Source organism: Anser cygnoides, chromosome 3, assembly GCF_040182565.1.
Source record: "Anser cygnoides isolate HZ-2024a breed goose chromosome 3, Taihu_goose_T2T_genome, whole genome shotgun sequence".
In the NCBI taxonomy this organism is placed as follows: Eukaryota; Metazoa; Chordata; class Aves; order Anseriformes; family Anatidae; genus Anser; species Anser cygnoides.
In genome coordinates this window covers 102371634-102393581 of record NC_089875.1, presented here as the reverse complement: position 1 = coordinate 102393581, position 21948 = coordinate 102371634, and the positions used below count along the sequence as shown (strand labels likewise).

The 21948-nt window shown below is 46.7% G+C and overlaps 2 protein-coding genes across 2 annotated transcripts; both read left to right on the top strand.

The window, feature by feature from the left end:
• The first annotated feature begins 243 nt into the window (after positions 1 to 243).
• Positions 244 to 10495, top strand: LOC136790280 (uncharacterized). The gene is made up of 10 exons (XM_066993216.1): positions 244 to 402; positions 1310 to 1594; positions 1783 to 1939; positions 2541 to 2698; positions 3560 to 3691; positions 4055 to 4162; positions 4354 to 4426; positions 5067 to 5200; positions 5506 to 5745; positions 10445 to 10495. Exons 1-10 carry the CDS (start codon positions 352 to 354, stop codon positions 10493 to 10495), a joined length of 1389 nt encoding a protein of 462 aa, XP_066849317.1. The 5' UTR covers positions 244 to 351.
• Positions 10496 to 11332: 837 nt separating this feature from the next.
• Positions 11333 to 21584, top strand: LOC136790279 (uncharacterized). Its single transcript, XM_066993215.1, has 10 exons — positions 11333 to 11491; positions 12399 to 12683; positions 12872 to 13028; positions 13629 to 13786; positions 14648 to 14779; positions 15143 to 15250; positions 15442 to 15514; positions 16156 to 16289; positions 16595 to 16834; positions 21534 to 21584. Exons 1-10 carry the CDS (start codon positions 11441 to 11443, stop codon positions 21582 to 21584), a joined length of 1389 nt encoding a protein of 462 aa, XP_066849316.1. The 5' UTR covers positions 11333 to 11440.
• Positions 21585 to 21948: the final 364 nt, after the last annotated feature.

Sequence of the window (21948 nt, the reverse complement as noted above, 5' to 3'; positions counted from 1 at the left end):
GTTGTGCACCAACAACAGATTCTGCCCTGGGGAGTCTCTGGCCGGTCTTCTGGGATAAGGAAAGCTGCGATGCTGGCTTGGTTGCCTTGGTTTCCATATGCCCACACATGGAAACGGTAACCTGGACACTGTGGACTGACTGTGTGCTCACAATGCAGACAGGCAGGTTAAAAGGCGGCACCTCTTCCTGCGGCCATCACTTCTTGGAAGTGAGGTTGTGACGGACGAGGTAGGATGAGGCTTTTCTCCAATGCATACTGTGAACTGTCGATCTAGCTTCACATTCATTAGTCAAATGAGACCAGTGAATAAGAGAATGTTTAAATTTGCCTTCCTTTCAACAGGCACGCAATGTGTGCAGCAGAGTCACAAAAGGAAAATTCAACTGAGAAGAGCCAAGCGGTAAGATTAGCTCCTTACGAATACACAAGTTCGTGCATTTTTTTGGACGTAGGTGGTCTAGCGCAAAGCCTGATACTCTTCATGTGATAAATGGGCGAGAGGGAGCAAAAGAAAAAAAAATGAAATGCTTCAGATACTTGTGGCTCTGCTTACCTGCAGAAGAAAAACTGCACGCTCTTCCAGTGACAGTGTCAGAAGCGTGCAGCTAGCTCTCACGTGCACTTTCAGGGAGTCTTTAGTGGAGAAGAGATCCTCTAGTACCATGGCCAGTGAATATTAGTCACCAGACAGAGGGAAGAACTGAAGCAGCTTCTGGTTCTCTCTCTCGCATCCCTCTGCCTTCCTGCCCAGCATGGCCATCGAACAAAAAGCAGCCAAGCCCTTAGTTTGTGCCTTCCTCTGGCACGTTTTAAGCATGATAACTTCAGAAGTGGCCAGCAAAAGTTAGGAAGTACAGTCGGCGAAGGCGGTATGACATGCTAAAGGCCATTGAAGCCCAGCTCCATACCTCTTTGGGTTTTCGTATTCCCCCAATTTTCTTCCTGCATTTTCATAAAGGCTAAGAAGGTTCTACGAAGCCTGGGAAACAATTCAAGGCCCTGACAGTGTCAGACGTGCAGTCTTCACCAAGTATTTGACTTAAGAATGAATTGCCCTCAGCATTCTGTAGTGATTTAAGCGGCCGTGAGCAGGTGGCAAAAGTGGCTTAAAGTCAGGTTGCGGCCTAAAGTCAAATTCTTTGCTGACAAGTGCACGTGTCCCAGGGGAATTTCCTTCATGAGTACCCTTGGGTTGCAGAAACCTAGCGCTTCTCCTGTGCTTCTTCCTCCCCCATGAAATACTGCAAACCACTCAAACCCTGGTCTGAAATACAAGCTATGTCATGAGGTACCCGTTGCATTGGCAGGGCGCGATGGAGCTGCCCGACTTGACCGTGCAGAAGAGCTCTGTGAAGCTCCTCATGAAGAGATGGGAGGCCGCCAGTGCTCTGACACCTAGCCTGGCCTTCCAACGCCTGCCAGCCCCACGGTCCCTGGCACCAGAGAAAGCCAGCCCAGGCAGCACCGTGGAGGAAGCCGCGGCAGACAGCGGGAGGGCGGACGTCACCCTGGGTGGCCCTCGCCGGACTGAGACCTTCCCCATCTCCGTCAAGGAGCTGCAGAGCCACTTTGAGACCCTGGGTGGCAGGAAGGTGAGTGCACGCAGGTTCCGCAGCTGAAAAGGATTCCCGCGCTCTCACTGAGGACTTGGAGAACACTACTGCCAGAACAGCACCCCCTTCCAATCTGCTGCCTCTTCATATCCTTTCTGCCCCCTGAAAACCCTACCTGGCTCCTCCCAGTAGCTTCTAGCTCACATCCCCTCCATGTCTTCCAACAGGAAGCGGAAAGTGGCAGAAGCTCACTGCCACCAGCACTGGCCACTCAGCCTGGGAGCCAGACAGACATTTCTCTGATGGAAGTGTCCAGCGTGAAACGGGGGAGGGCAATCTTTGAGAAGATGTCCTCAGGCAACGGACAGACCACCAACACTGAAGGTTAGCCTTACCACTTGGATCGGATTTCTCCCTTTAGTTCAATGCACTCCATCTCTGAGGTGACAAGGGGCAAGCACACTCACCTCATCAGGGCAGCCCCCAGGCCGCCCAGGGAGAGAACGTGGCGTTCTTCTCAATGCCAAACAAGCTTTCCAGATTTCTCCATTTTGTCTTTTGTATTACGGAGGAGTGCCTGATGCCCATTAAATACTTTTTGAACAAAACACAACAGAATGGTGTCTTATGTTTTGAGAAGATAACTTTTGATGAAGACAGCCCAGATTACAAATATGATATCAAAACTATGGGCAGCATTCATCAATTACGAAAAAGTGGTATCTTCATTTTCTTCTTTGGTGAAGATAGTTTGGATTTAGCAACTTGTTGCTTTGGTAACAATGCGTTAACTTTTATTAGTTAAAGGCATTCTGGTTTCCACAAATTAAATGCTCCGTACTTTATGTGTTCTAAAGTAAAAGTACGACACAGTTGGCAAAATGTTGGCAATACTGTTTGTTTTGCTTACTGCTTTTCTTTCAAGCTTTGAAACACATGCACCCATCTCCCTCTCCCCAACTATGACGTCTCTTTGTGGTTGCAGTGGGTGGCTGCAAAGCTGTAGGAGGACTTCAAGAAGAGAGCCCTCCACACACTGGAAACACGCTGACGGAATTCCAGGAGAATGTCTCCTTGAAAGACAAAATGGCTCTGTATCAGGCTGCGGTGTCAAAGGCAGAGAACAGCAACCGCTTTGCCAATGTAAGATACCAATGTCTCAATATCTTCTTAATTCTACGTTTGCTTTGCCCAGGGACAGATCGTAACCATCTTTATTTCTACAAGCAAGCTATCAGGTGGATCATAGGGTGGATCAAAATTTAAATCCCAAATTAGGAAACCTACAGAGCAAACATAGTCATCCATCAGTCTCTCTCTCTACCAAATGAGGTTTTTCACGCTAGATGCCTTTGGTCTTTTGGACAATCCCCATTACTTCATGGAAGTGCTCTTCCTTTCAGTCCACCTTTGCCTGAACTTCATGTATGAGGATCATGGGTGAGAGAGAGATCAGCAACACGGTTATCCTATGATGACAAAACAAGGCAGTTTCCTTACCACAACAACTATTCTCTATCGCCAAATAATAAAATCCTATTCAGGAGCACAGTGACTTTAGAGCTCTTGCTGCTCGAGCTGAAGAATTTGAAATTACCGCATGATAAAACAGCTCAGCTATGGGTGCTCAGGTAGCCCAGAAGCCACCTGAGGGAAGCAGCCAACAGCCACGCTCGCCTTCAGAGTCCAGGTGTTTTCAAACCACGCAATTCCTGCCCACTGTCTTCTTGATTTCCTAATTGCCCTTGTGTATTTGGAACAGATTCCTGCGGTTCTTTGGGCCAAGAAGGTTCCAATTCCCTCCTCCCAACATTGCCAGCAATGGTGCTGTTAGCTCTCTCTCCCCAAAAGGAAGAACTGGAGGAAGCCTGACCCAACCGAACTGTGTTGAGAACATATGAACTGCTTCATTTACACCCTATAACACCTTGCCCTTACTTGTTGAAATGGATGGTATGTTCTTACTGCAAATGGAAAACACCTGGCCTTATTTGATCACTCTAGACCTCAGAGGAAATCAAGTCCTGCACTGTGCCCGGGGGCCTGGCTGCAGTGAGGAAACACTTTGAGAACGGGCAGATGACCCCTTCAATGACCACCTTTGCTCACTCCCAGCACCAGCACAAATCTGCAGAGGTAACAATGGCATTTTGAATACTAACAAATTAGGTTTCCCCTGTTAAAGAGCTCGAGAGGAAAATAACATTATTTGCTTGATCCCAGGATTCACCATTCCCGGTGTCCCTGGAAAAATTTGCACCCCATTTTCTTTTCAACTTGCCCTCCTCGAGCCTCACCTAACTTTAACGGTTCAAACTTCTCATCACATGGGTTCCTTGTGGTGCTCGTAATCCCCTAAATCATCACGGTACACTGCCATAAAGGAACCATTTGGGCTTAACATCTGTTAAAGTAGAACTGATTTGTGACAGCCCTTCACAGGCAGAAACACAAATCCAGATTACTGTTAATTATGTGATTCTTTGTATTTGTTTTCAGGAGACCTCAAGTACCACTCAGCTCCCACTTTCAAGCAGCACCAGGGAAGCTGAGTGCAGTGCGACGAGCTCCAAAGAAGCCCCACTAGAAGCCTTTCAAAGCAAAGAGGTAACTTTATCAATTAACAATTATATCATTTGGTTTTAAAACAGTGTCCTAGACAGGGTTGTTTGGATGTGGTAATGAATGGGGCTTCCCACTCAGACTTCTCTGTGATGTTTCAAAGACAGCAGCTGAAATATGGAGTATTCTTCCATGTTGCACTAAATCCCGCAGTAACGTGAAGGTTTTGTGCACAGGTTTCTCTCGGGGAGCAAGTGACTCCAGAGACAAACGGGGCTTCTACACTCACCCGGCATACTGATGAAGCAGGTAAGAAGTGGCTTGAGAGTACTGGCTCCCAAAGGAGCACGACAAACCAAGTTCTTGGCAACCGTCTTTACTGGCACAAACGTGGGGCTGCTTTTAGGATACAGATACAGGACATTGCTCCAAGTTGTTCAGTGCCTCCTTCCTCAGTTAAGCACATTCATTGGTCTCAGTGGGACCTAAGAAACAGGTTTCCGTGCTGGTACACAGAGAGGAGTTTGGCAGAAGGAGGTAGCTTCAAATTTGTGCTGAGCTGCTGGAAAGAGCGGGGCATTTTAAGAGATGTCTGAAGACACACGCAAACCCTTGCCCCTGTATAGCCGAAACTGTGGATGATAAAGGCTCAATTTATAGCCAAGCGGAACAGGCCTGGAGATCACGATCATGGTGCTGAGGTGCTGCTTCCGCAGTCTAGTCCTGGTATTAGAATTCACACGTTTGGTTAACACAAAGACCTCAGTCCTCTGCGAGCCGTGACATTCAGGCAATTCAGGTACGGCAAAACAGCAGGCCATAGATAACGTGTCCCTCAACACTTCTTCCATCCATTTCCTATGTATTTCTTCTCTTCATATTGTCCGTTGTTCATTTACTTTTTTTTTTTTTTTAATAATAATAGTAATTATTATTCTTTCCATTGCAGTAAGCAATGCAGCTGTGGAAGTGGAGGTCCCAAAGACTTCCACAGAGGTGTGTGACCATCAGATGGAAAGGACAGCAGAGGAAAACGCTGTTCCCATAGACAGAGAGACTGCAACATCTGTACCAGATGGCAAGGTCTGCGCCTTTATAGTAAGAGTAGACATCAGTCTGTCAAATACAGTCTGAATTTCTATTTTTACAATGTAGTTGCAATTGAAAATGCAACCTGTGAAAGCAGTAGGAATATACGGAGCTTAGCAGTGACGGGCACACAAGGTGGTATTTAGTACAACCTGTAATTCAGCAAGTACTTCTACTACATGACAAACACAACTGAAAGTTGAACTCAAACGCTTCTGCTTTTCCTTTCCTTCTCTGATGAAGGAAGCCTCTTCTTTCCCTGCTTTCAGTCTCTAAAAGGCTATGTTTTCTGTCACCAGTTCCTCAGATGCACAGAAACTCTCAACTTGAGGAAAAACGAAGACAAGCGTCAAAATGTCGAGGGCTATCTGGACCAGGCAATTCCACTGGCACTGCCGAGCGAAGCACTGCACCAGCCCAAAAGCACCATGCCGTCTGCTCTTGCCAGAATGAGAGCCGTGAATGCAATCATCAAGAGCCATGCACATTCTGTAAGACGGCCACGTCACCAAGGAGCTGCTGGGCTGCCAGTTCTAAGCGTATGTGCACAAGAAAACCCAAAGGTTCAAAGAGGCGCCATCTATTCAGACGAGATGCTCCCTAAGCCTAGGGAGCCACAGATGAGGGAGCCACTGAGACAACCCAAAAGCAGAAGCAATTGTGCGGCTTCCAGAATTAAGGCCATCAACGACATCCACAGGAACCTACACCATTCTCAAAGGCGTCCAAACCAGGAAGGGGCTGCTTTTCTGGTGGAGGATGCGCAAGGGTTCAAAACAACAGAATCCGGCCTGAAGAACAAAGACGCAAGCGTCACAGTCTCTGTGTTGTGCAGTAATGCACAACAAGTTGACAATAAAGAGATGAAGTGACTCAAAACTAACAGACTTGTCTGAACTTTTGCTGCCGGTCTCAACAGGTTGGAGCATCAGGCGGGGAGAAAGTTCATGAAATATAACGAGGGCAAGTGTAGAGCCCTGCATCGGGGCAAGAACAACCCCAGACACCAGGATAAGTTGCTGACTGACCTGCTAGAGAGCAGCAAAGGGGAAAGGGACGTGGGTGTCCTGGTGGAGAGCCGGCTGACCATGAGCCAGCACTGTGCCCTTGTGGCCAAGAAGGCCAATGGCATCCTGGGGTGTATTAGCAGGGCTGTGGTTAGTAGGTCGAGAGAGGTTCTCCTCCCCCTCTACTCTGCCCTAGTGAGACCACATCTGCAATATTGCGTCCAGTTCTGGGCCCCCCAGTTCAAGAAGGACAGGGAACTGCTTGAGAGAGTCCAGCACAGAGCCACGAGGATGATTAAGGGAGTGGAGCATCTCCCTTTTGAGGAAAGGCTGAGGGAGCTGGGTCTCTTTAGTTAGAGAAGAGGAGAGTCAGAGGTGACCTTATTAACGTTTATAAATATGTAAAGGGAGAGTGTCAGGAGGACGGAGCTAGGCTCTTCTCGGTGACATCTAATGATCTAAGGGGCAATGGGTGTAAGCTGGAACATAGGAGGTTCCACTTAAATGTGAGACAAAACTTTTTTATGGTGAGGGTGACAGAGCACGAGAACAGGCTACCCAAAGGAGGGTCGTGGAGTTTCCTTCTCCAGAGACACTCAAAACCTGCCTGGACGCGATCCTGTGTGACCTGATCTAGCTGCTCCTGCTCCGGCAGGGGCATTGGACCAGACGATCTTCCAAGGTCCCTTCCAATCCCTAACATTCAGTGATTCTGTGATTCCTAGGCATCTCAGCAGTCTTCTAGCATCTTTCTTTGGCAAAGGCATGTCTGAAAAGAAAAACTGTAAAAATCACAGTCAGGGGAAGAACTCTGGATCTCCAAAGTACCAATCTGCAGGTCTTATGTATGGGCTGCCATTATGTCAGGATAACAACAATCTGCTGCCCAGGAAGATTAATCTTACTTTGAATTCAGTACGCACTGCAATACTATGCTCCTCAGAAAATCAGGACAATTATTCCCAGGTTTTGTGATTACCACTCGTTAAAGTGAGGATTTACTGGATTAGGTTTTGGATGAACTCTAGATCTCAGAGTGTACCTTATAATTGAGGAGAACACAGAAATATCAATATAGCATTGAATTAAATATTTTCAGTGAATGTTGTAAATGTTACTCGTGTTTTTTTCCCCTGGATTGAAGGCATAGTGTCACGAGGGTGCTTATCAATTAAAGCAAAACTGCATCCTGTGACAGCATATACAGTGTATTCACTGGAAGCAAACAAACTCCAAGACAATTTATTTTATTATTATTATTATTTTTTTTTCAGAAGACATTAGAGTATTCTTAAGAAGAAGACTTTCATCCTAGGTTTGTGCATTTCCTTGACGGAAAAAAAAAAATCCATCTTGCAGTTCATTCCAGGACTGATCATTAGTTGAAAGCCTTTGCATTCAAATATCTGAGATTTGGATAGAGGATGCCTATACGCACATGGGAGTGGAGTGGTGCCATGCTAGGAGTGAGAATATAGACACTTCTGGTCTAAATTCTGTCAGCAGCCGGTGGGACTCAGAGAAGACCTTCTGTACCTCTCATTTTCTCAGGATGTTCACATGGGTGCTGTGAAGCCAACAGGATTAGAGAGCACGCTGAGGCAAAATTTTCACTAAAACCTGGACATCATTGCTGTTATTCTAGAAGATAATTTATGAGACAAAGAAAAATGGGTACCAAGCAAACAAAGTAATGATTGCTGGCTAAATAAGAATTATTGCCAGGGCTTGGTGCTTGGTTCACACAGGCAGTTCAGGGTTTAGTTTCATGAGAATTCAAGATCCTATCAGAGCAACGTGCAGCTTTTTGTGGTTGCTTGGAATACCGGGGGCAGCCGATACCCAGGGTAAAAGAAAAATGTAAGCCATTAAGGGGTGATGGTGGGAAGATAAAGATCAGCTTGGAGCACTTGGCAGCTCAGAGGAGATGAGAATGGACAGTGAGAAAACCCTAATGACTCTCAGAGGAGAAGCAGTAAGAGCAGGAAAGGCACTTGCAAACCCTCCCCAGCCCAAACAGCCAACAGCAGACGCGAGGAGGACTTCAGAGCAGGCAAGCCTTGTGCTCTGGGCTGCCGCAAGGACCCCTGACCAGGCCAACCAGGTACAAGTGTCTTGGTGCCAGGCCGCTGGCCAGAGCACTTGAGTACATCCATGTTAGTGCTCATGTGTGGGTGAGGAGTGGAAGGGAAACCACTTTTGAAGTAAGACCACCTCCCTTTCATACGAGGCCTTCCTACTCTGCTGCAACATTGCTTCCATCAGGCGAGAAGAAACAGCGTGGCACTGCTGGTAGGGAGCTCCAGCGTGAGGAAAGAAACAGGTGGGGAGTAGAGGAGGTGAAGGCAGTTTAGAGAGAAATGACTGCAGTTATGTTATCTGACAGCCTCATGCAAACCATGTCAGTGGTTACCCCAGTGAGCCATGCCTTGCAGAGGCATCCCAGCAAGTCCCTGCAGCCCCGAGTCCTGGCTGACAGCACACGCTGATGCAGCTGTTCTCCTCCTGCCGACACCAAGACTTTGCAGATAATCAGAGACAATTTGGAACAGGAGACCATGTTAAATTTGGTCCCCCCCCCCCCCCCCCAAAAAAAAAAGTCGGGGGGGAATTTTCTAAGTGAGCAGTCACCCAGGGCATCTCTCAGGCTGAAATTTGTCATGTCAGAACACGAACAGGTCACACTTAGCGAAGCCGTGCAGCTCAGGGAACAAAACCTCCCTTCCTGCAATCGGCAGCTTGATTCTTTCTAGTCTTGGCTTTAGAGCACTATGCGGAGTTTATTATAATTCTCTTGAATAGTAAAGGCTCACCCTGAGCACTCTGGTGCACAAGTATCCAGGAAAGCCCTGCTGGGGCTCTTGTAGCCACTTGCCTCAAGACACTTTCCTGATCGAATTCCTACTCCTACCATGCCAGACCAGGTATTCTTTCGTACCCCCTGGCAAAGCTAATGGGCTCTGGGCTGGCTGCATTAGACCTTCTGCCTCAGCACCAGCAATGAGCCTGAGGCTACCAGGTAGCTGAAGCACATCCTCTCCAAGCAGCCCCATTCTGGAAGCATTATAGGTTTGCAGTTCACCTCCTTAGATATATATGCAACAAGCAAAGCATCATTAGAAGCACAGCGTTTATGAGGGTTCTGAAAAATCACTTTTTTTTACTCCTTAGCTAGTGCAAAGACACCACAGATATGAGAAAAATGGTCAATCCTTTGTAGCATTTCCCAGTTCATTGTTCTTACTACTGTAGTCTTCTTCAGGCTTCACTTCAGAGTTGTGAAGGGCATTCCAAGTTCTCCTCCTCCAACTCAAATCTCTTTTCTTGCGTGACAGATTATCTACTATGATCCCCCCCCAAAAAAAACTTTTCATCTGTACTTCCGCAGAGAAAAAAATCTTTTTTCTTAAAATTTCCTATTTCCTATGTCAAGTGTGTCCTGACATCTGAACATCTTTGTTGGATGATCCTCAGAGAATTTTGTTTGATGTCCACTCTCCTGGGGACCGGAAGTGGAAGACCAGTTGGCCTGCAGCAGGAACCATCTCCCTGCGTATCCCATTAAAGCAATTAATCAAATTATAATAATCTTTCTATGCTAGAAGGCAGGAATTTCTCCCATCATCTTTTGTGGTTCGTCTTTTTGTGGTTCTACTTCCCATCAATGGGGGCTGTTCAGCCACGTCCTGGGAAGCAGGGCCTCAATATGCGTGGTGGTTTTTCAGGAGGACAGACGCTTCCACAACAAGAGCCCCCCCCGCCTCCTTCCCCTTTCCCACCTTTTATTGCTGAGTGTGACATCACATGGCATGGAATATCCCTTTGGTCAGTTTAGGTCAGCTGCACCGGTGATGTCCCCTCCCCGTCACTTGCCCACCCCCAGCCTGCTGGCTCTTGGGGCTTGGAGGGAGTCTTGATGTGGTGCCAGTATTGCTCACTAATAGAAAAAAACACTGGTGTGATACCAGTGCTGTTTGAGCTACAATTGCAGAACACAGCACTGTATGGGCTGCTCCAGCGAAAGTCAATTCCATCCCAGCCAGACCTAGCGTAAGGCAGGTTTTAACTCCTGGCTTGAGTGTAGTTCGTTGCAGACTGTGTCTGTTTAGGTTTCTTCTTTCACTGAAAAGATCATTGTCTTCTTTTACTTTGACTTTACTGTTTTTATCAACAAGAAGAGTATTACTAAACTCCCAGTCTATGTCAAAAGGTGTCATGTCTTTACTTCTAGAAAGGAGGACGGTACTGGCGCTACTTCCAAAGAGTTGTTCCATTAAATTAGACTTCTTTCCTTTCTTAGTATTGAAATCTGCGTTTTCCTTGATATTTTCATCTAAGTAATCACTTTTTTGATTAAGTCACCTTGATCTCCCTGATCCTTTTCCAAAGGAAGGTACCTAACTGCCAAATGTTAACTCTCTACTTTAAATCTACAGTCCTTAGCTTTCTCTGCTTCTGCCCTTGTACTTTTGTGGCATCATAAAATGGGTTGGCTTACTAGAGAGTCCTTCAAAACTTTTGTTGGCCAAAGAGCTGTAGCCTGAGAGTCAGAAGTCTCCCCCATACTACAGGAAGAGAGAATGCCCCCAAGGGTAAATTACCCAACATTTTGATATTTCTCTTCGGTATCAAAAAACACACACACAAAAAACACCAGCATGAGTGAATGAAAGAAAACCAAGCACGGCATGCCAGAGCTAGTCTAACAATTCTGCCAGTTAGCTCTAAGAGAGAATTTGAAGTTAGCTGAGTAACGGAGAATAAAAATGAAAAGCCAATGGTCTCTCTGTTTGAGGGCATTTATTGTCTACCACAACGGTCTGCCCAAGAACTTGTCCCTAAGGACACCAAGTTCTTTCTGGGAGAGGTTGTGCACCACCACCAACAGAATCTCAACAGATTCCAAGGACTCTCTGGTGGGTCTGTTGGGGTAAGGAAAGCCAGGAGGCCGGCTTGGTTGCCTTGGTTTCCGTATGCCCACACATGGAGACGGTAACCTGGACACTGTGGACTGACTGTGTGCTCACAATGCAGACAGGCAGGTTAAAAGGCGGCGCCTCTTCCTGCAGCCATCACTTCTTGGAAGTGAGGTTGTGACGGACGAGGTAGGATGAGGCTTTTCTCCAATGCATACTGTGAACTGTCGATCTAGCTTCACATTCATTAGTCAAATGAGACCAGTGAATAAGAGAATGTTTAAATTTGCCTTCCTTTCAACAGGCACGCAATGTGTGCAGCAGAGTCACAAAAGGAAAATTCAACTGAGAAGAGCCAAGCGGTAAGATTAGCTCCTTACGAATACACAAGTTCGTGCATTTTTTTGGACGTAGGTGGTCTAGCGCAAAGCCTGATACTCTTCATGTGATAAATGGGCGAGAGGGAGCAAAAGAAAAAAAAATGAAATGCTTCAGATACTTGTGGCTCTGCTTACCTGCAGAAGAAAAACTGCACGCTCTTCCAGTGACAGTGTCAGAAGCGTGCAGCTAGCTCTCACGTGCACTTTCAGGGAGTCTTTAGTGGAGAAGAGATCCTCTAGTACCATGGCCAGTGAATATTAGTCACCAGACAGAGGGAAGAACTGAAGCAGCTTCTGGTTCTCTCTCTCGCATCCCTCTGCCTTCCTGCCCAGCATGGCCATCGAACAAAAAGCAGCCAAGCCCTTAGTTTGTGCCTTCCTCTGGCACGTTTTAAGCATGATAACTTTAGAAGTGGCCAGCAAAAGTTAGGAAGTACAGTCGGCGAAGGCGGTACGACATGCTAAAGGCCATTGAAGCCCAGCTCCATACCTCTTTGGGTTTTCGTATTCCCCCAATTTTCTTCCTGCATTTTCATAAAGGCTAAGAAGGTTCTACGAAGCCTGGGAAACAATTCAAGGCCCTGACAGTGTCAGACGTGCAGTCTTCACCAAGTATTTGACTTAAGAATGAATTGCCCTCAGCATTCTGTAGTGATTTAAGCGGCCGTGAGCAGGTGGCAAAAGTGGCTTAAAGTCAGGTTGCGGCCTAAAGTCAAATTCTTTGCTGACAAGTGCACGTGTCCCAGGGGAATTTCCTTCATGAGTACCCTTGGGTTGCAGAAACCTAGCGCTTCTCCTGTGCTTCTTCCTCCCCCATGAAATACTGCAAACCACTCAAACCCTGGTCTGAAATACAAGCTATGTCATGAGGTACCCGTTGCATTGGCAGGGCGCGATGGAGCTGCCCGACTTGACCGTGCAGAAGAGCTCTGTGAAGCTCCTCATGAAGAGATGGGAGGCCGCCAGTGCTCTGACACCTAGCCTGGCCTTCCAACGCCTGCCAGCCCCACGGTCCCTGGCACCAGAGAAAGCCAGCCCAGGCAGCACCGTGGAGGAAGCCGCGGCAGACAGCGGGAGGGCGGACGTCACCCTGGGTGGCCCTCGCCGGACTGAGACCTTCCCCATCTCCGTCAAGGAGCTGCAGAGCCACTTTGAGACCCTGGGTGGCAGGAAGGTGAGTGCACGCAGGTTCCGCAGCTGAAAAGGATTCCCGCGCTCTCACTGAGGACTTGGAGAACACTACTGCCAGAACAGCACCCCCTTCCAATCTGCTGCCTCTTCATATCCTTTCTGCCCCCTGAAAACCCTACCTGGCTCCTCCCAGTAGCTTCTAGCTCACATCCCCTCCATGTCTTCCAACAGGAAGCGGAAAGTGGCAGAAGCTCACTGCCACCAGCACTGGCCACTCAGCCTGGGAGCCAGACAGACATTTCTCTGATGGAAGTGTCCAGCGTGAAACGGGGGAGGGCAATCTTTGAGAAGATGTCCTCAGGCAATGGACAGACCACCAACACTGAAGGTTAGCCTTACCACTTGGATCGGATTTCTCCCTTTAGTTCAATGCACTCCATCTCTGAGGTGACAAGGGGCAAGCACACTCACCTCATCAGGGCAGCCCCCAGGCCGCCCAGGGAGAGAACGTGGCGTTCTTCCCAATGCAAAACAAGCTTTCCGGATTTCTCCATTTTGTCTTTTGTATTACGGAGGAGTGCCTGATGCCCATTAAATACTTTTTGAACAAAACACAACAGAATGGTGTCTTATGTTTTGAGAAGATAACTTTTGATGAAGACAGCCCAGATTACAAATATGATATCAAAACTATGGGCAGCATTCATCAATTACGAAAAAGTGGTATCTTCATTTTCTTCTCTGGTGAAGATAGTTTGGATTTAGCAACTTGTTGCTTTGGTAACAATGCGTTAACTTTTATTAGTTAAAGGCATTCTGGTTTCCACAAATTAAATGCTCCGTACTTTATGTGTTCTAAAGTAAAAGTACGACACAGTTGGAAAATGTTGGCAATACTGTTTGTTTTGCTTACTGCTTTTCTTTCAAGCTTTGAAACACATGCACCCATCTCCCTCTCCCCAACTATGACGTCTCTTTGTGGTTGCAGTGGGTGGCTGCAAAGCTGTAGGAGGACTTCAAGAAGAGAGCCCTCCACACACTGGAAACACGCTGATGGAATTCCAGGAGAATGTCTCCTTGAAAGACAAAATGGCTCTGTATCAGGCTGCGGTGTCAAAGGCAGAGAACAGCAACCGCTTTGCCAATGTAAGATACCAATGTCTCAATATCTTCTTAATTCTACGTTTGCTTTGCCCAGGGACAGATCGTAACCATCTTTATTTCTACAAGCAAGCTATCAGGTGGATCATAGGGTGGATCAAAATTTAAATCCCAAATTAGGAAACCTACAGAGCAAACATAGTCATCCATCAGTCTCTCTCTCTACCAAATGAGGTTTTTCACGCTAGATGCCTTTGGTCTTTTGGACAATCCCCATTACTTCATGGAAGTGCTCTTCCTTTCAGTCCACCTTTGCCTGAACTTCATGTATGAGGATCATGGGTGAGAGAGAGATCAGCAACACGGTTATCCTATGATGACAAAACAAGGCAGTTTCCTTACCACAACAACTATTCTCTATCGCCAAATAATAAAATCCTATTCAGGAGCACAGTGACTTTAGAGCTCTTGCTGCTCGAGCTGAAGAATTTGAAATTACCGCATGATAAAACAGCTCAGCTATGGGTGCTCAGGTAGCCCAGAAGCCACCTGAGGGAAGCAGCCAACAGCCACGCTCGCCTTCAGAGTCCAGGTGTTTTCAAACCACGCAATTCCTGCCCACTGTCTTCTTGATTTCCTAATTGCCCTTGTGTATTTGGAACAGATTCCTGCGGTTCTTTGGGCCAAGAAGGTTCCAATTCCCTCCTCCCAACATTGCCAGCAATGGTGCTGTTAGCTCTCTCTCCCCAAAAGGAAGAACTGGAGGAAGCCTGACCCAACCGAACTGTGTTGAGAACATATGAACTGCTTCATTTACACCCTATAACACCTTGCCCTTACTTGTTGAAATGGATGGTATGTTCTTACTGCAAATGGAAAACACCTGGCCTTATTTGATCACTCTAGACCTCAGAGGAAATCAAGTCCTGCACTGTGCCCGGGGGCCTGGCTGCAGTGAGGAAACACTTTGAGAACGGGCAGATGACCCCTTCAATGACCACCTTTGCTCACTCCCAGCACCAGCACAAATCTGCAGAGGTAACAATGGCATTTTGAATACTAACAAATTAGGTTTCCCCTGTTAAAGAGCTCGAGAGGAAAATAACATTATTTGCTTGATTCCAGGATTCACCATTCCCGGTGTCCCTGGAAAAATTTGCACCCCATTTTCTTTTCAACTTGCCCTCCTCGAGCCTCACCTAACTTTAACGGTTCAAACTTCTCATCACATGGGTTCCTTGTGGTGCTCGTAATCCCCTAAATCATCACGGTACACTGCCATAAAGGAACCATTTGGGCTTAACATCTGTTAAAGTAGAACTGATTTGTGACAGCCCTTCACAGGCAGAAACACAAATCCAGATTACTGTTAATTATGTGATTCTTTGTATTTGTTTTCAGGAGACCTCAAGTACCACTCAGCTCCCACTATCAAGCAGCACCAGGGAAGCTGAGTGCAGTGCGACGAGCTCCAAAGAAGCCCCACTAGAAGCCTTTCAAAGCAAAGAGGTAACTTTATCAATTAACAATTATATCATTTGGTTTTAAAACAGTGTCCTAGACAGGGTTGTTTGGATGTGGTAATGAATGGGGCTTCCCACTCAGACTTCTCTGTGATGTTTCAAAGACAGCAGCCGAAATATGGAGTATTCTTCCATGTTGCACTAAATCCCGCAGTAACGTGAAGGTTTTGTGCACAGGTTTCTCTCGGGGAGCAAGTGACTCCAGAGACAAACAGGGCTTCTACACTCACCCGGCATACTGATGAAGCAGGTAAGAAGTGGCTTGAGAGTACTGGCTCCCAAAGGAGCACGACAAACCAAGTTCTTGGCAACCGTCTTTACTGGCACAAACGTGGGGCTGCTTTTAGGATACAGATACAGGACATTGCTCCAAGTTGTTCAGTGCCTCCTTCCTCAGTTAAGCACATTCATTGGTCTCAGTGGGACCTAAGAAACAGGTTTCCGTGCTGGTACACAGAGAGGAGTTTGGCAGAAGGAGGTAGCTTCAAATTTGTGCTGAGCTTCTGGAAAGAGCGGGACATTTTAAGAGATGTCTGAAGACACACGCAAACCCTTGCCCCTGTATAGCCGAAACTGTGGATGATAAAGGCTCAATTCATAGCCAAGCTGAACAGGCCTGGAGATCACGATCACGGTGCTGAGGTGCTGCTTCCGCAGTCTAGTCCTGGTATTAGAATTCACACGTTTGGTTAACACAAAGACCTCAGTCCTCTGCGAGCCGTGACATTCAGGCAATTCAGGTACGGCAAAACAGCAGGCCATAGATAACGTGTCCCTCAACACTTCTTCCATCCATTTCCTATGTATTTCTTCTCTTCATATTGTCCGTTGTTCATTTACTTTTTTTTTTTTTTTTAATAATAATAGTAATTATTATTCTTTCCATTGCAGTAAGCAATGCAGCTGTGGAAGTGGAGGTCCCAAAGACTTCCACAGAGGTGTGTGACCATCAGATGGAAAGGACAGCAGAGGAAAACGCTGTTCCCATAGACAGAGAGACTGCAACATCTGTACCAGATGGCAAGGTCTGTGCCTTTATAGTAAGAGTAGACATCAGTCTGTCAAATACAGTCTGAATTTCTATTTTTACAATGTAGTTGCAATTGAAAATGCAACCTGTGAAAGCAGTAGGAATATACGGAGCTTAGCAGTGACGGGCACACAAGGTGGTATTTAGTACAACCTGTAATTCAGCAAGTACTTCTACTACATGACAAACACAACTGAAAGTTGAACTCAAACGCTTCTGCTTTTCCTTTCCTTCTCTGATGAAGGAAGCCTCTTCTTTCCCTGCTTTCAGTCTCTAAAAGGCTATGTTTTCTGTCATCAGTTCCTCAGATGCACAGAAACTCTCAACTTGAGGAAAAACGAAGACAAGCGTCAAAATGTCGAGGGCTATCTGGACCAGGCAATTCCACTGGCACTGCCGAGCGAAGCACTGCACCAGCCCAAAAGCACCATGCCGTCTGCTCTTGCCAGAATGAGAGCCGTGAATGCAATCATCAAGAGCCATGCACATTCTGTAAGACGGCCACGTCACCAAGGAGCTGCTGGGCTGCCAGTTCTAAGCGTATGTGCACAAGAAAACCCAAAGGTTCAAAGAGGCGCCATCTATTCAGACGAGATGCTCCCTAAGCCTAGGGAGCCACAGATGAGGGAGCCACTGAGACAACCCAAAAGCAGAAGCAATTGTGCGGCTTCCAGAATTAAGGCCATCAACGACATCCACAGGAACCTACACCATTCTCAAAGGCGTCCAAACCAGGAAGGGGCTGCTTTTCTGGTGGAGGATGCGCAAGGGTTCAAAACAACAGAATCCGGCCTGAAGAACAAAGACGCAAGCGTCACAGTCTCTGTGTTGTGCAGTAATGCACAACAAGTTGACAATAAAGAGATGAAGTGACTCAAAACTAACAGACTTGTCTGAACTTTTGCTGCCGGTCTCAACAGGTTGGAGCATCAGGCGGGGAGAAAGTTCATGAAATATAACGAGGGCAAGTGTAGAGCCCTGCATCGGGGCAAGAACAACCCCAGACACCAGGATAAGTTGCTGACTGACCTGCTAGAGAGCAGCAAAGGGGAAAGGGACGTGGGTGTCCTGGTGGAGAGCCGGCTGACCATGAGCCAGCACTGTGCCCTTGTGGCCAAGAAGGCCAATGGCATCCTGGGGTGTATTAGCAGGGCTGTGGTTAGTAGGTCGAGAGAGGTTCTCCTCCCCCTCTACTCTGCCCTAGTGAGACCACATCTGCAATATTGCGTCCAGTTCTGGGCCCCCCAGTTCAAGAAGGACAGGGAACTGCTTGAGAGAGTCCAGCACAGAGCCACGAGGATGATTAAGGGAGTGGAGCATCTCCCTTTTGAGGAAAGGCTGAGGGAGCTGGGTCTCTTTAGTTAGAGAAGAGGAGAGTCAGAGGTGACCTTATTAACGTTTATAAATATGTAAAGGGAGAGTGTCAGGAGGACGGAGCTAGGCTCTTCTCGGTGACATCTAATGATCTAAGGGGCAATGGGTGTAAGCTGGAACATAGGAGGTTCCACTTAAATGTGAGACAAAACTTTTTTATGGTGAGGGTGACAGAGCACGAGAACAGGCTACCCAAAGGAGGGTCGTGGAGTTTCCTTCTCCAGAGACACTCAAAACCTGCCTGGACGCGATCCTGTGTGACCTGATCTAGCTGCTCCTGCTCCGGCAGGGGCATTGGACCAGACGATCTTCCAAGGTCCCTTCCAATCCCTAACATTCAGTGATTCTGTGATTCCTAGGCGTCTCAGCAGTCTTCTAGCATCTTTCTTTGGCAAAGGCATGTCTGAAAAGAAAAACTGTAAAAATCACAGTCAGGGGAAGAACTCTGGATCTCCAAAGTACCAATCTGCAGGTCTTATATATGGGCTGCCATTATGTCAGGATAACAACAATCTGCTGCCCAGGAAGATTAATCTTACTTTGAATTCAGTACGCACTGCAATACTATGCTCCTCAGAAAATCTGGACAATTATTCCCAGGTTTTGTGATTACCACTCGTTAAAGTGAGGATTTACTGGATTAGGTTTTGGATGAACTCTAGATCTCAGAGTGTACCTTATAATTGAGGAGAACACAGAAATATCAATATAGCATTGAATTAAATATTTTCAGTGAATGTTGTAAATGTTACTCGTGTTTTTTTCCCCTGGATTGAAGGCATAGTGTCACGAGGATGCTTATCAATTAAAGCAAAACTGCATCCTGTGACAGCATATACAGTGTATTCACTGGAAGCAAACAAACTCCAAGACAATTTATTTTATTATTATTATTATTTTTTTTTCAGAAGACATTAGAGTATTCTTAAGAAGAAGACTTTCATCCTAGGTTTGTGCATTTCCTTGACGGAAAAAAAAAAAATCCATCTTGCAGTTCATTCCAGGACTGATCATTAGTTGAAAGCCTTTGCATTCAAATATCTGAGATTTGGATAGAGGATGCCTATACGCACATGGGAGTGGAGTGGTGCCATGCTAGGAGTGAGAATATGGACACTTCTGGTCTAAATTCTGTCAGCAGCCGGTGGGACTCAGAGAAGACCTTCTGTACCTCTCATTTTCTCAGGATGTTCACATGGGTGCTGTGAAGCCAACAGGATTAGAGAGCACGCTGAGGCAAAATTTTCACTAAAACCCGGACATCATTGCTGTTATTCTAGAAGATAATTTATGAGACAAAGAAAAATGGGTACCAAGCAAACAAAGTAATGATTGCTGGCTAAATAAGAATTATTGCCAGGGCTTGGTGCTTGGTTCACACAGGCAGTTCAGGGTTTAGTTTCATGAGAATTCAAGATCCTATCAGAGCAACGTGCAGCTTTTTGTGGTTGCTTGGAATACCGGGGGCAGCTGATACCCAGGGTAAAAGAAAAATGTAAGCCATTAAGGGGTGATGGTGGGAAGATAAAGATCAGCTTGGAGCACTTGGCAGCTCAGAGGAGATGAGAATGGACAGTGAGAAAACCCTAATGACTCTCAGAGGAGAAGCAGTAAGAGCAGGAAAGGCACTTGCAAACCCTCCCCAGCCCAAACAGCCAACAGCAGACGCGAGGAGGACTTCAGAGCAGGCAAGCCTTGTGCTCTGGGCTGCCGCAAGGACCCCTGACCAGGCCAACCAGGTACAAGTGTCTTGGTGCCAGGCCGCTGGCCAGAGCACTTGAGTACATCCATGTTAGTGCTCATGTGTGGGTGAGGAGTGGAAGGGAAACCACTTTTGAAGTAAGACCACCTCCCTTTCATACGAGGCCTTCCTACTCTGCTGCAACATTGCTTCCATCAGGCGAGAAGAAACAGCGTGGCACTGCTGGTAGGGAGCTCCAGCGTGAGGAAAGAAACAGGTGGGGAGTAGAGGAGGTGAAGGCAGTTTAGAGAGAAATGACTGCAGTTATGTTATCTGACAGCCTCATGCAAACCATGTCAGTGGTTACCCCAGTGAGCCATGCCTTGCAGAGGCATCCCAGCAAGTCCCTGCAGCCCCGAGTCCTGGCTGACAGCACACGCTGATGCAGCTGTTCTCCTCCTGCCGACACCAAGACTTTGCAGATAATCAGAGACAATTTGGAACAGGAGACCATGTTAAATTTGGTCCCCCCCCCCCCCCCCCAAAAAAAAAAGTCGGGGGGGAATTTTCTAAGTGAGCAGTCACCCAGGGCATCTCTCAGGCTGAAATTTGTCATGTCAGAACACGAACAGGTCACACTTAGCGAAGCCGTGCAGCTCAGGGAACAACACCTCCCTTCCTGCAATCGGCAGCTTGATTCTTTCTAGTCTTGGCTTTAGAGCACTATGCGGAGTTTATTATAATTCTCTTGAATAGTAAAGGCTCACCCTGAGCACTCTGGTGCACAAGTATCCAGGAAAGCCCTGCTGGGGCTCTTGTAGCCACTTGCCTCAAGACACTTTCCTGATCGAATTCCTACTCCTACCATGCCAGACCAGATATTCTTTCGTACCCCCTGGCAAAGCTAATGGGCTCTGGGCTGGCTGCATTAGACCTTCTGCCTCAGCACCAGCAATGAGCCTGAGGCTACCAGGTAGCTGAAGCACATCCTCTCCAAGCAGCCCCATTCTGGAAGCATTATAGGTTTGCAGTTCACCTCCTTAGATATATATGCAACAAGCAAAGCATCATTAGAAGCACAGCGTTTATGAGGGTTCTGAAAAATCACTTTTTTTTACTCCTTAGCTAGTGCAAAGACACCACAGATATGAGAAAAATGGTCAATCCTTTGTAGCATTTCCCAGTTCATTGTTCTTACTACTGTAGTCTTCTTCAGGCTTCACTTCAGAGTTGTGAAGGGCATTCCAAGTTCTCCTCCTCCAACTCAAATCTCTTTTCTTGCGTGACAGATTATCTACTATGATCCCCCCCCAAAAAAACTTTTCATCTGTACTTCCGCAGAGAAAAAAATCTTTTTTCTTAAAATTTCCTATTTCCTATGTCAAGTGTGTCCTGACATCTGAACATCTTTGTTGGATGATCCTCAGAGAATTTTGTTTGATGTCCACTCTCCTGGGGACCGGAAGTGGAAGACCAGTTGGCCTGCAGCAGGAACCATCTCCCTGCGTATCCCATTAAAGCAATTAATCAAATTATAATAATCTTTCTATGCTAGAAGGCAGGAATTTCTCCCATCATCTTTTGTGGTTCGTCTTTTTGTGGTTCTACTTCCCATCAATGGGGGCTGTTCAGCCACGTCCTGGGAAGCAGGGCCTCAATATGCGTGGTGGTTTTTCAGGAGGACAGACGCTTCCACAACAAGAGCCCCCCCCGCCTCCTTCCCCTTTCCCACCTTTTATTGCTGAGTGTGACATCACATGGCATGGAATATCCCTTTGGTCAGTTTAGGTCAGCTGCACCGGTGATGTCCCCTCCCCGTCACTTGCCCACCCCCAGCCTGCTGGCTCTTGGGGCTTGGAGGGAGTCTTGATGTGGTGCCAGTATTGCTCACTAATAGAAAAAAACACTGGTGTGATACCAGTGCTGTTTGAGCTACAATTGCAGAACACAGCACTGTATGGGCTGCTCCAGGGAAAGTTAATTCCATCCCAGCCAGACCTAGCGTAAGGCAGGTTTTAACTCCTGGCTTGAGTGTAGTTCGTTGCAGACTGTGTCTGTTTAGGTTTCTTCTTTCACTGAAAAGATCATTGTCTTCTTTCACTTTGACTTTACTGTTTTTATCAACAAGAAGAGTATTACTAAACTCCCAGTCTATGTCAAAAGGTGTCATGTCTTTACTTCTAGAAAGGAGGACGGTACTGGCGCTACTTCCAAAGAGTTGTTCCATTAAATTAGACTTCTTTCCTTTCTTAGTATTGAAATCTGCGTTTTCCTTGATATTTTCATCTAAGTAATCACTTTTTTGATTAAGTCACCTTGATCTCCCTGATCCTTTTCCAAAGGAAGGTACCTAACTGCCAAATGTTAACTCTCTACTTTAAATCTACAGTCCTTAGCTTTCTCTGCTTCTGCCCTTGTACTTTTGTGGCATCATAAAATGGGTTGGCTTACTAGAGAGTCCTTCAAAACTTTTGTTGGCCAAAGAGCTGTAGCCTGAGAGTCAGAAGTCTCCCCCATACTACAGGAAGAGAGAACGCCCCCAAGGGTAAATTACCCAACATTTTGATATTTCTCTTCGGTATCAAAAAACACACACACA

What these genes read in the sequence shown, in the direction of transcription:
- LOC136790280 (XM_066993216.1), top strand. Translation starts at nt 352, where the DNA reads ATGTGTGCAGCAGAGTCACAAAAGGAAAATTCAACTGAGAAGAGCCAA. An exon ending in AGACCCTGGGTGGCAGGAAG is followed by an intron (nt 1,595 to 1,782) that starts GTGAGTGCACGC and finishes GTCTTCCAACAG; the next exon opens with GAAGCGGAAAGTGGCAGAAG. An exon ending in CATCTGTACCAGATGGCAAG is followed by an intron (nt 5,201 to 5,505) that starts GTCTGCGCCTTT and finishes TTCTGTCACCAG; the next exon opens with TTCCTCAGATGCACAGAAAC.
- LOC136790279 (XM_066993215.1), top strand. Translation starts at nt 11,441, where the DNA reads ATGTGTGCAGCAGAGTCACAAAAGGAAAATTCAACTGAGAAGAGCCAA. An exon ending in ACCAGCACAAATCTGCAGAG is followed by an intron (nt 14,780 to 15,142) that starts GTAACAATGGCA and finishes ATTTGTTTTCAG; the next exon opens with GAGACCTCAAGTACCACTCA. An exon ending in CATCTGTACCAGATGGCAAG is followed by an intron (nt 16,290 to 16,594) that starts GTCTGTGCCTTT and finishes TTCTGTCATCAG; the next exon opens with TTCCTCAGATGCACAGAAAC.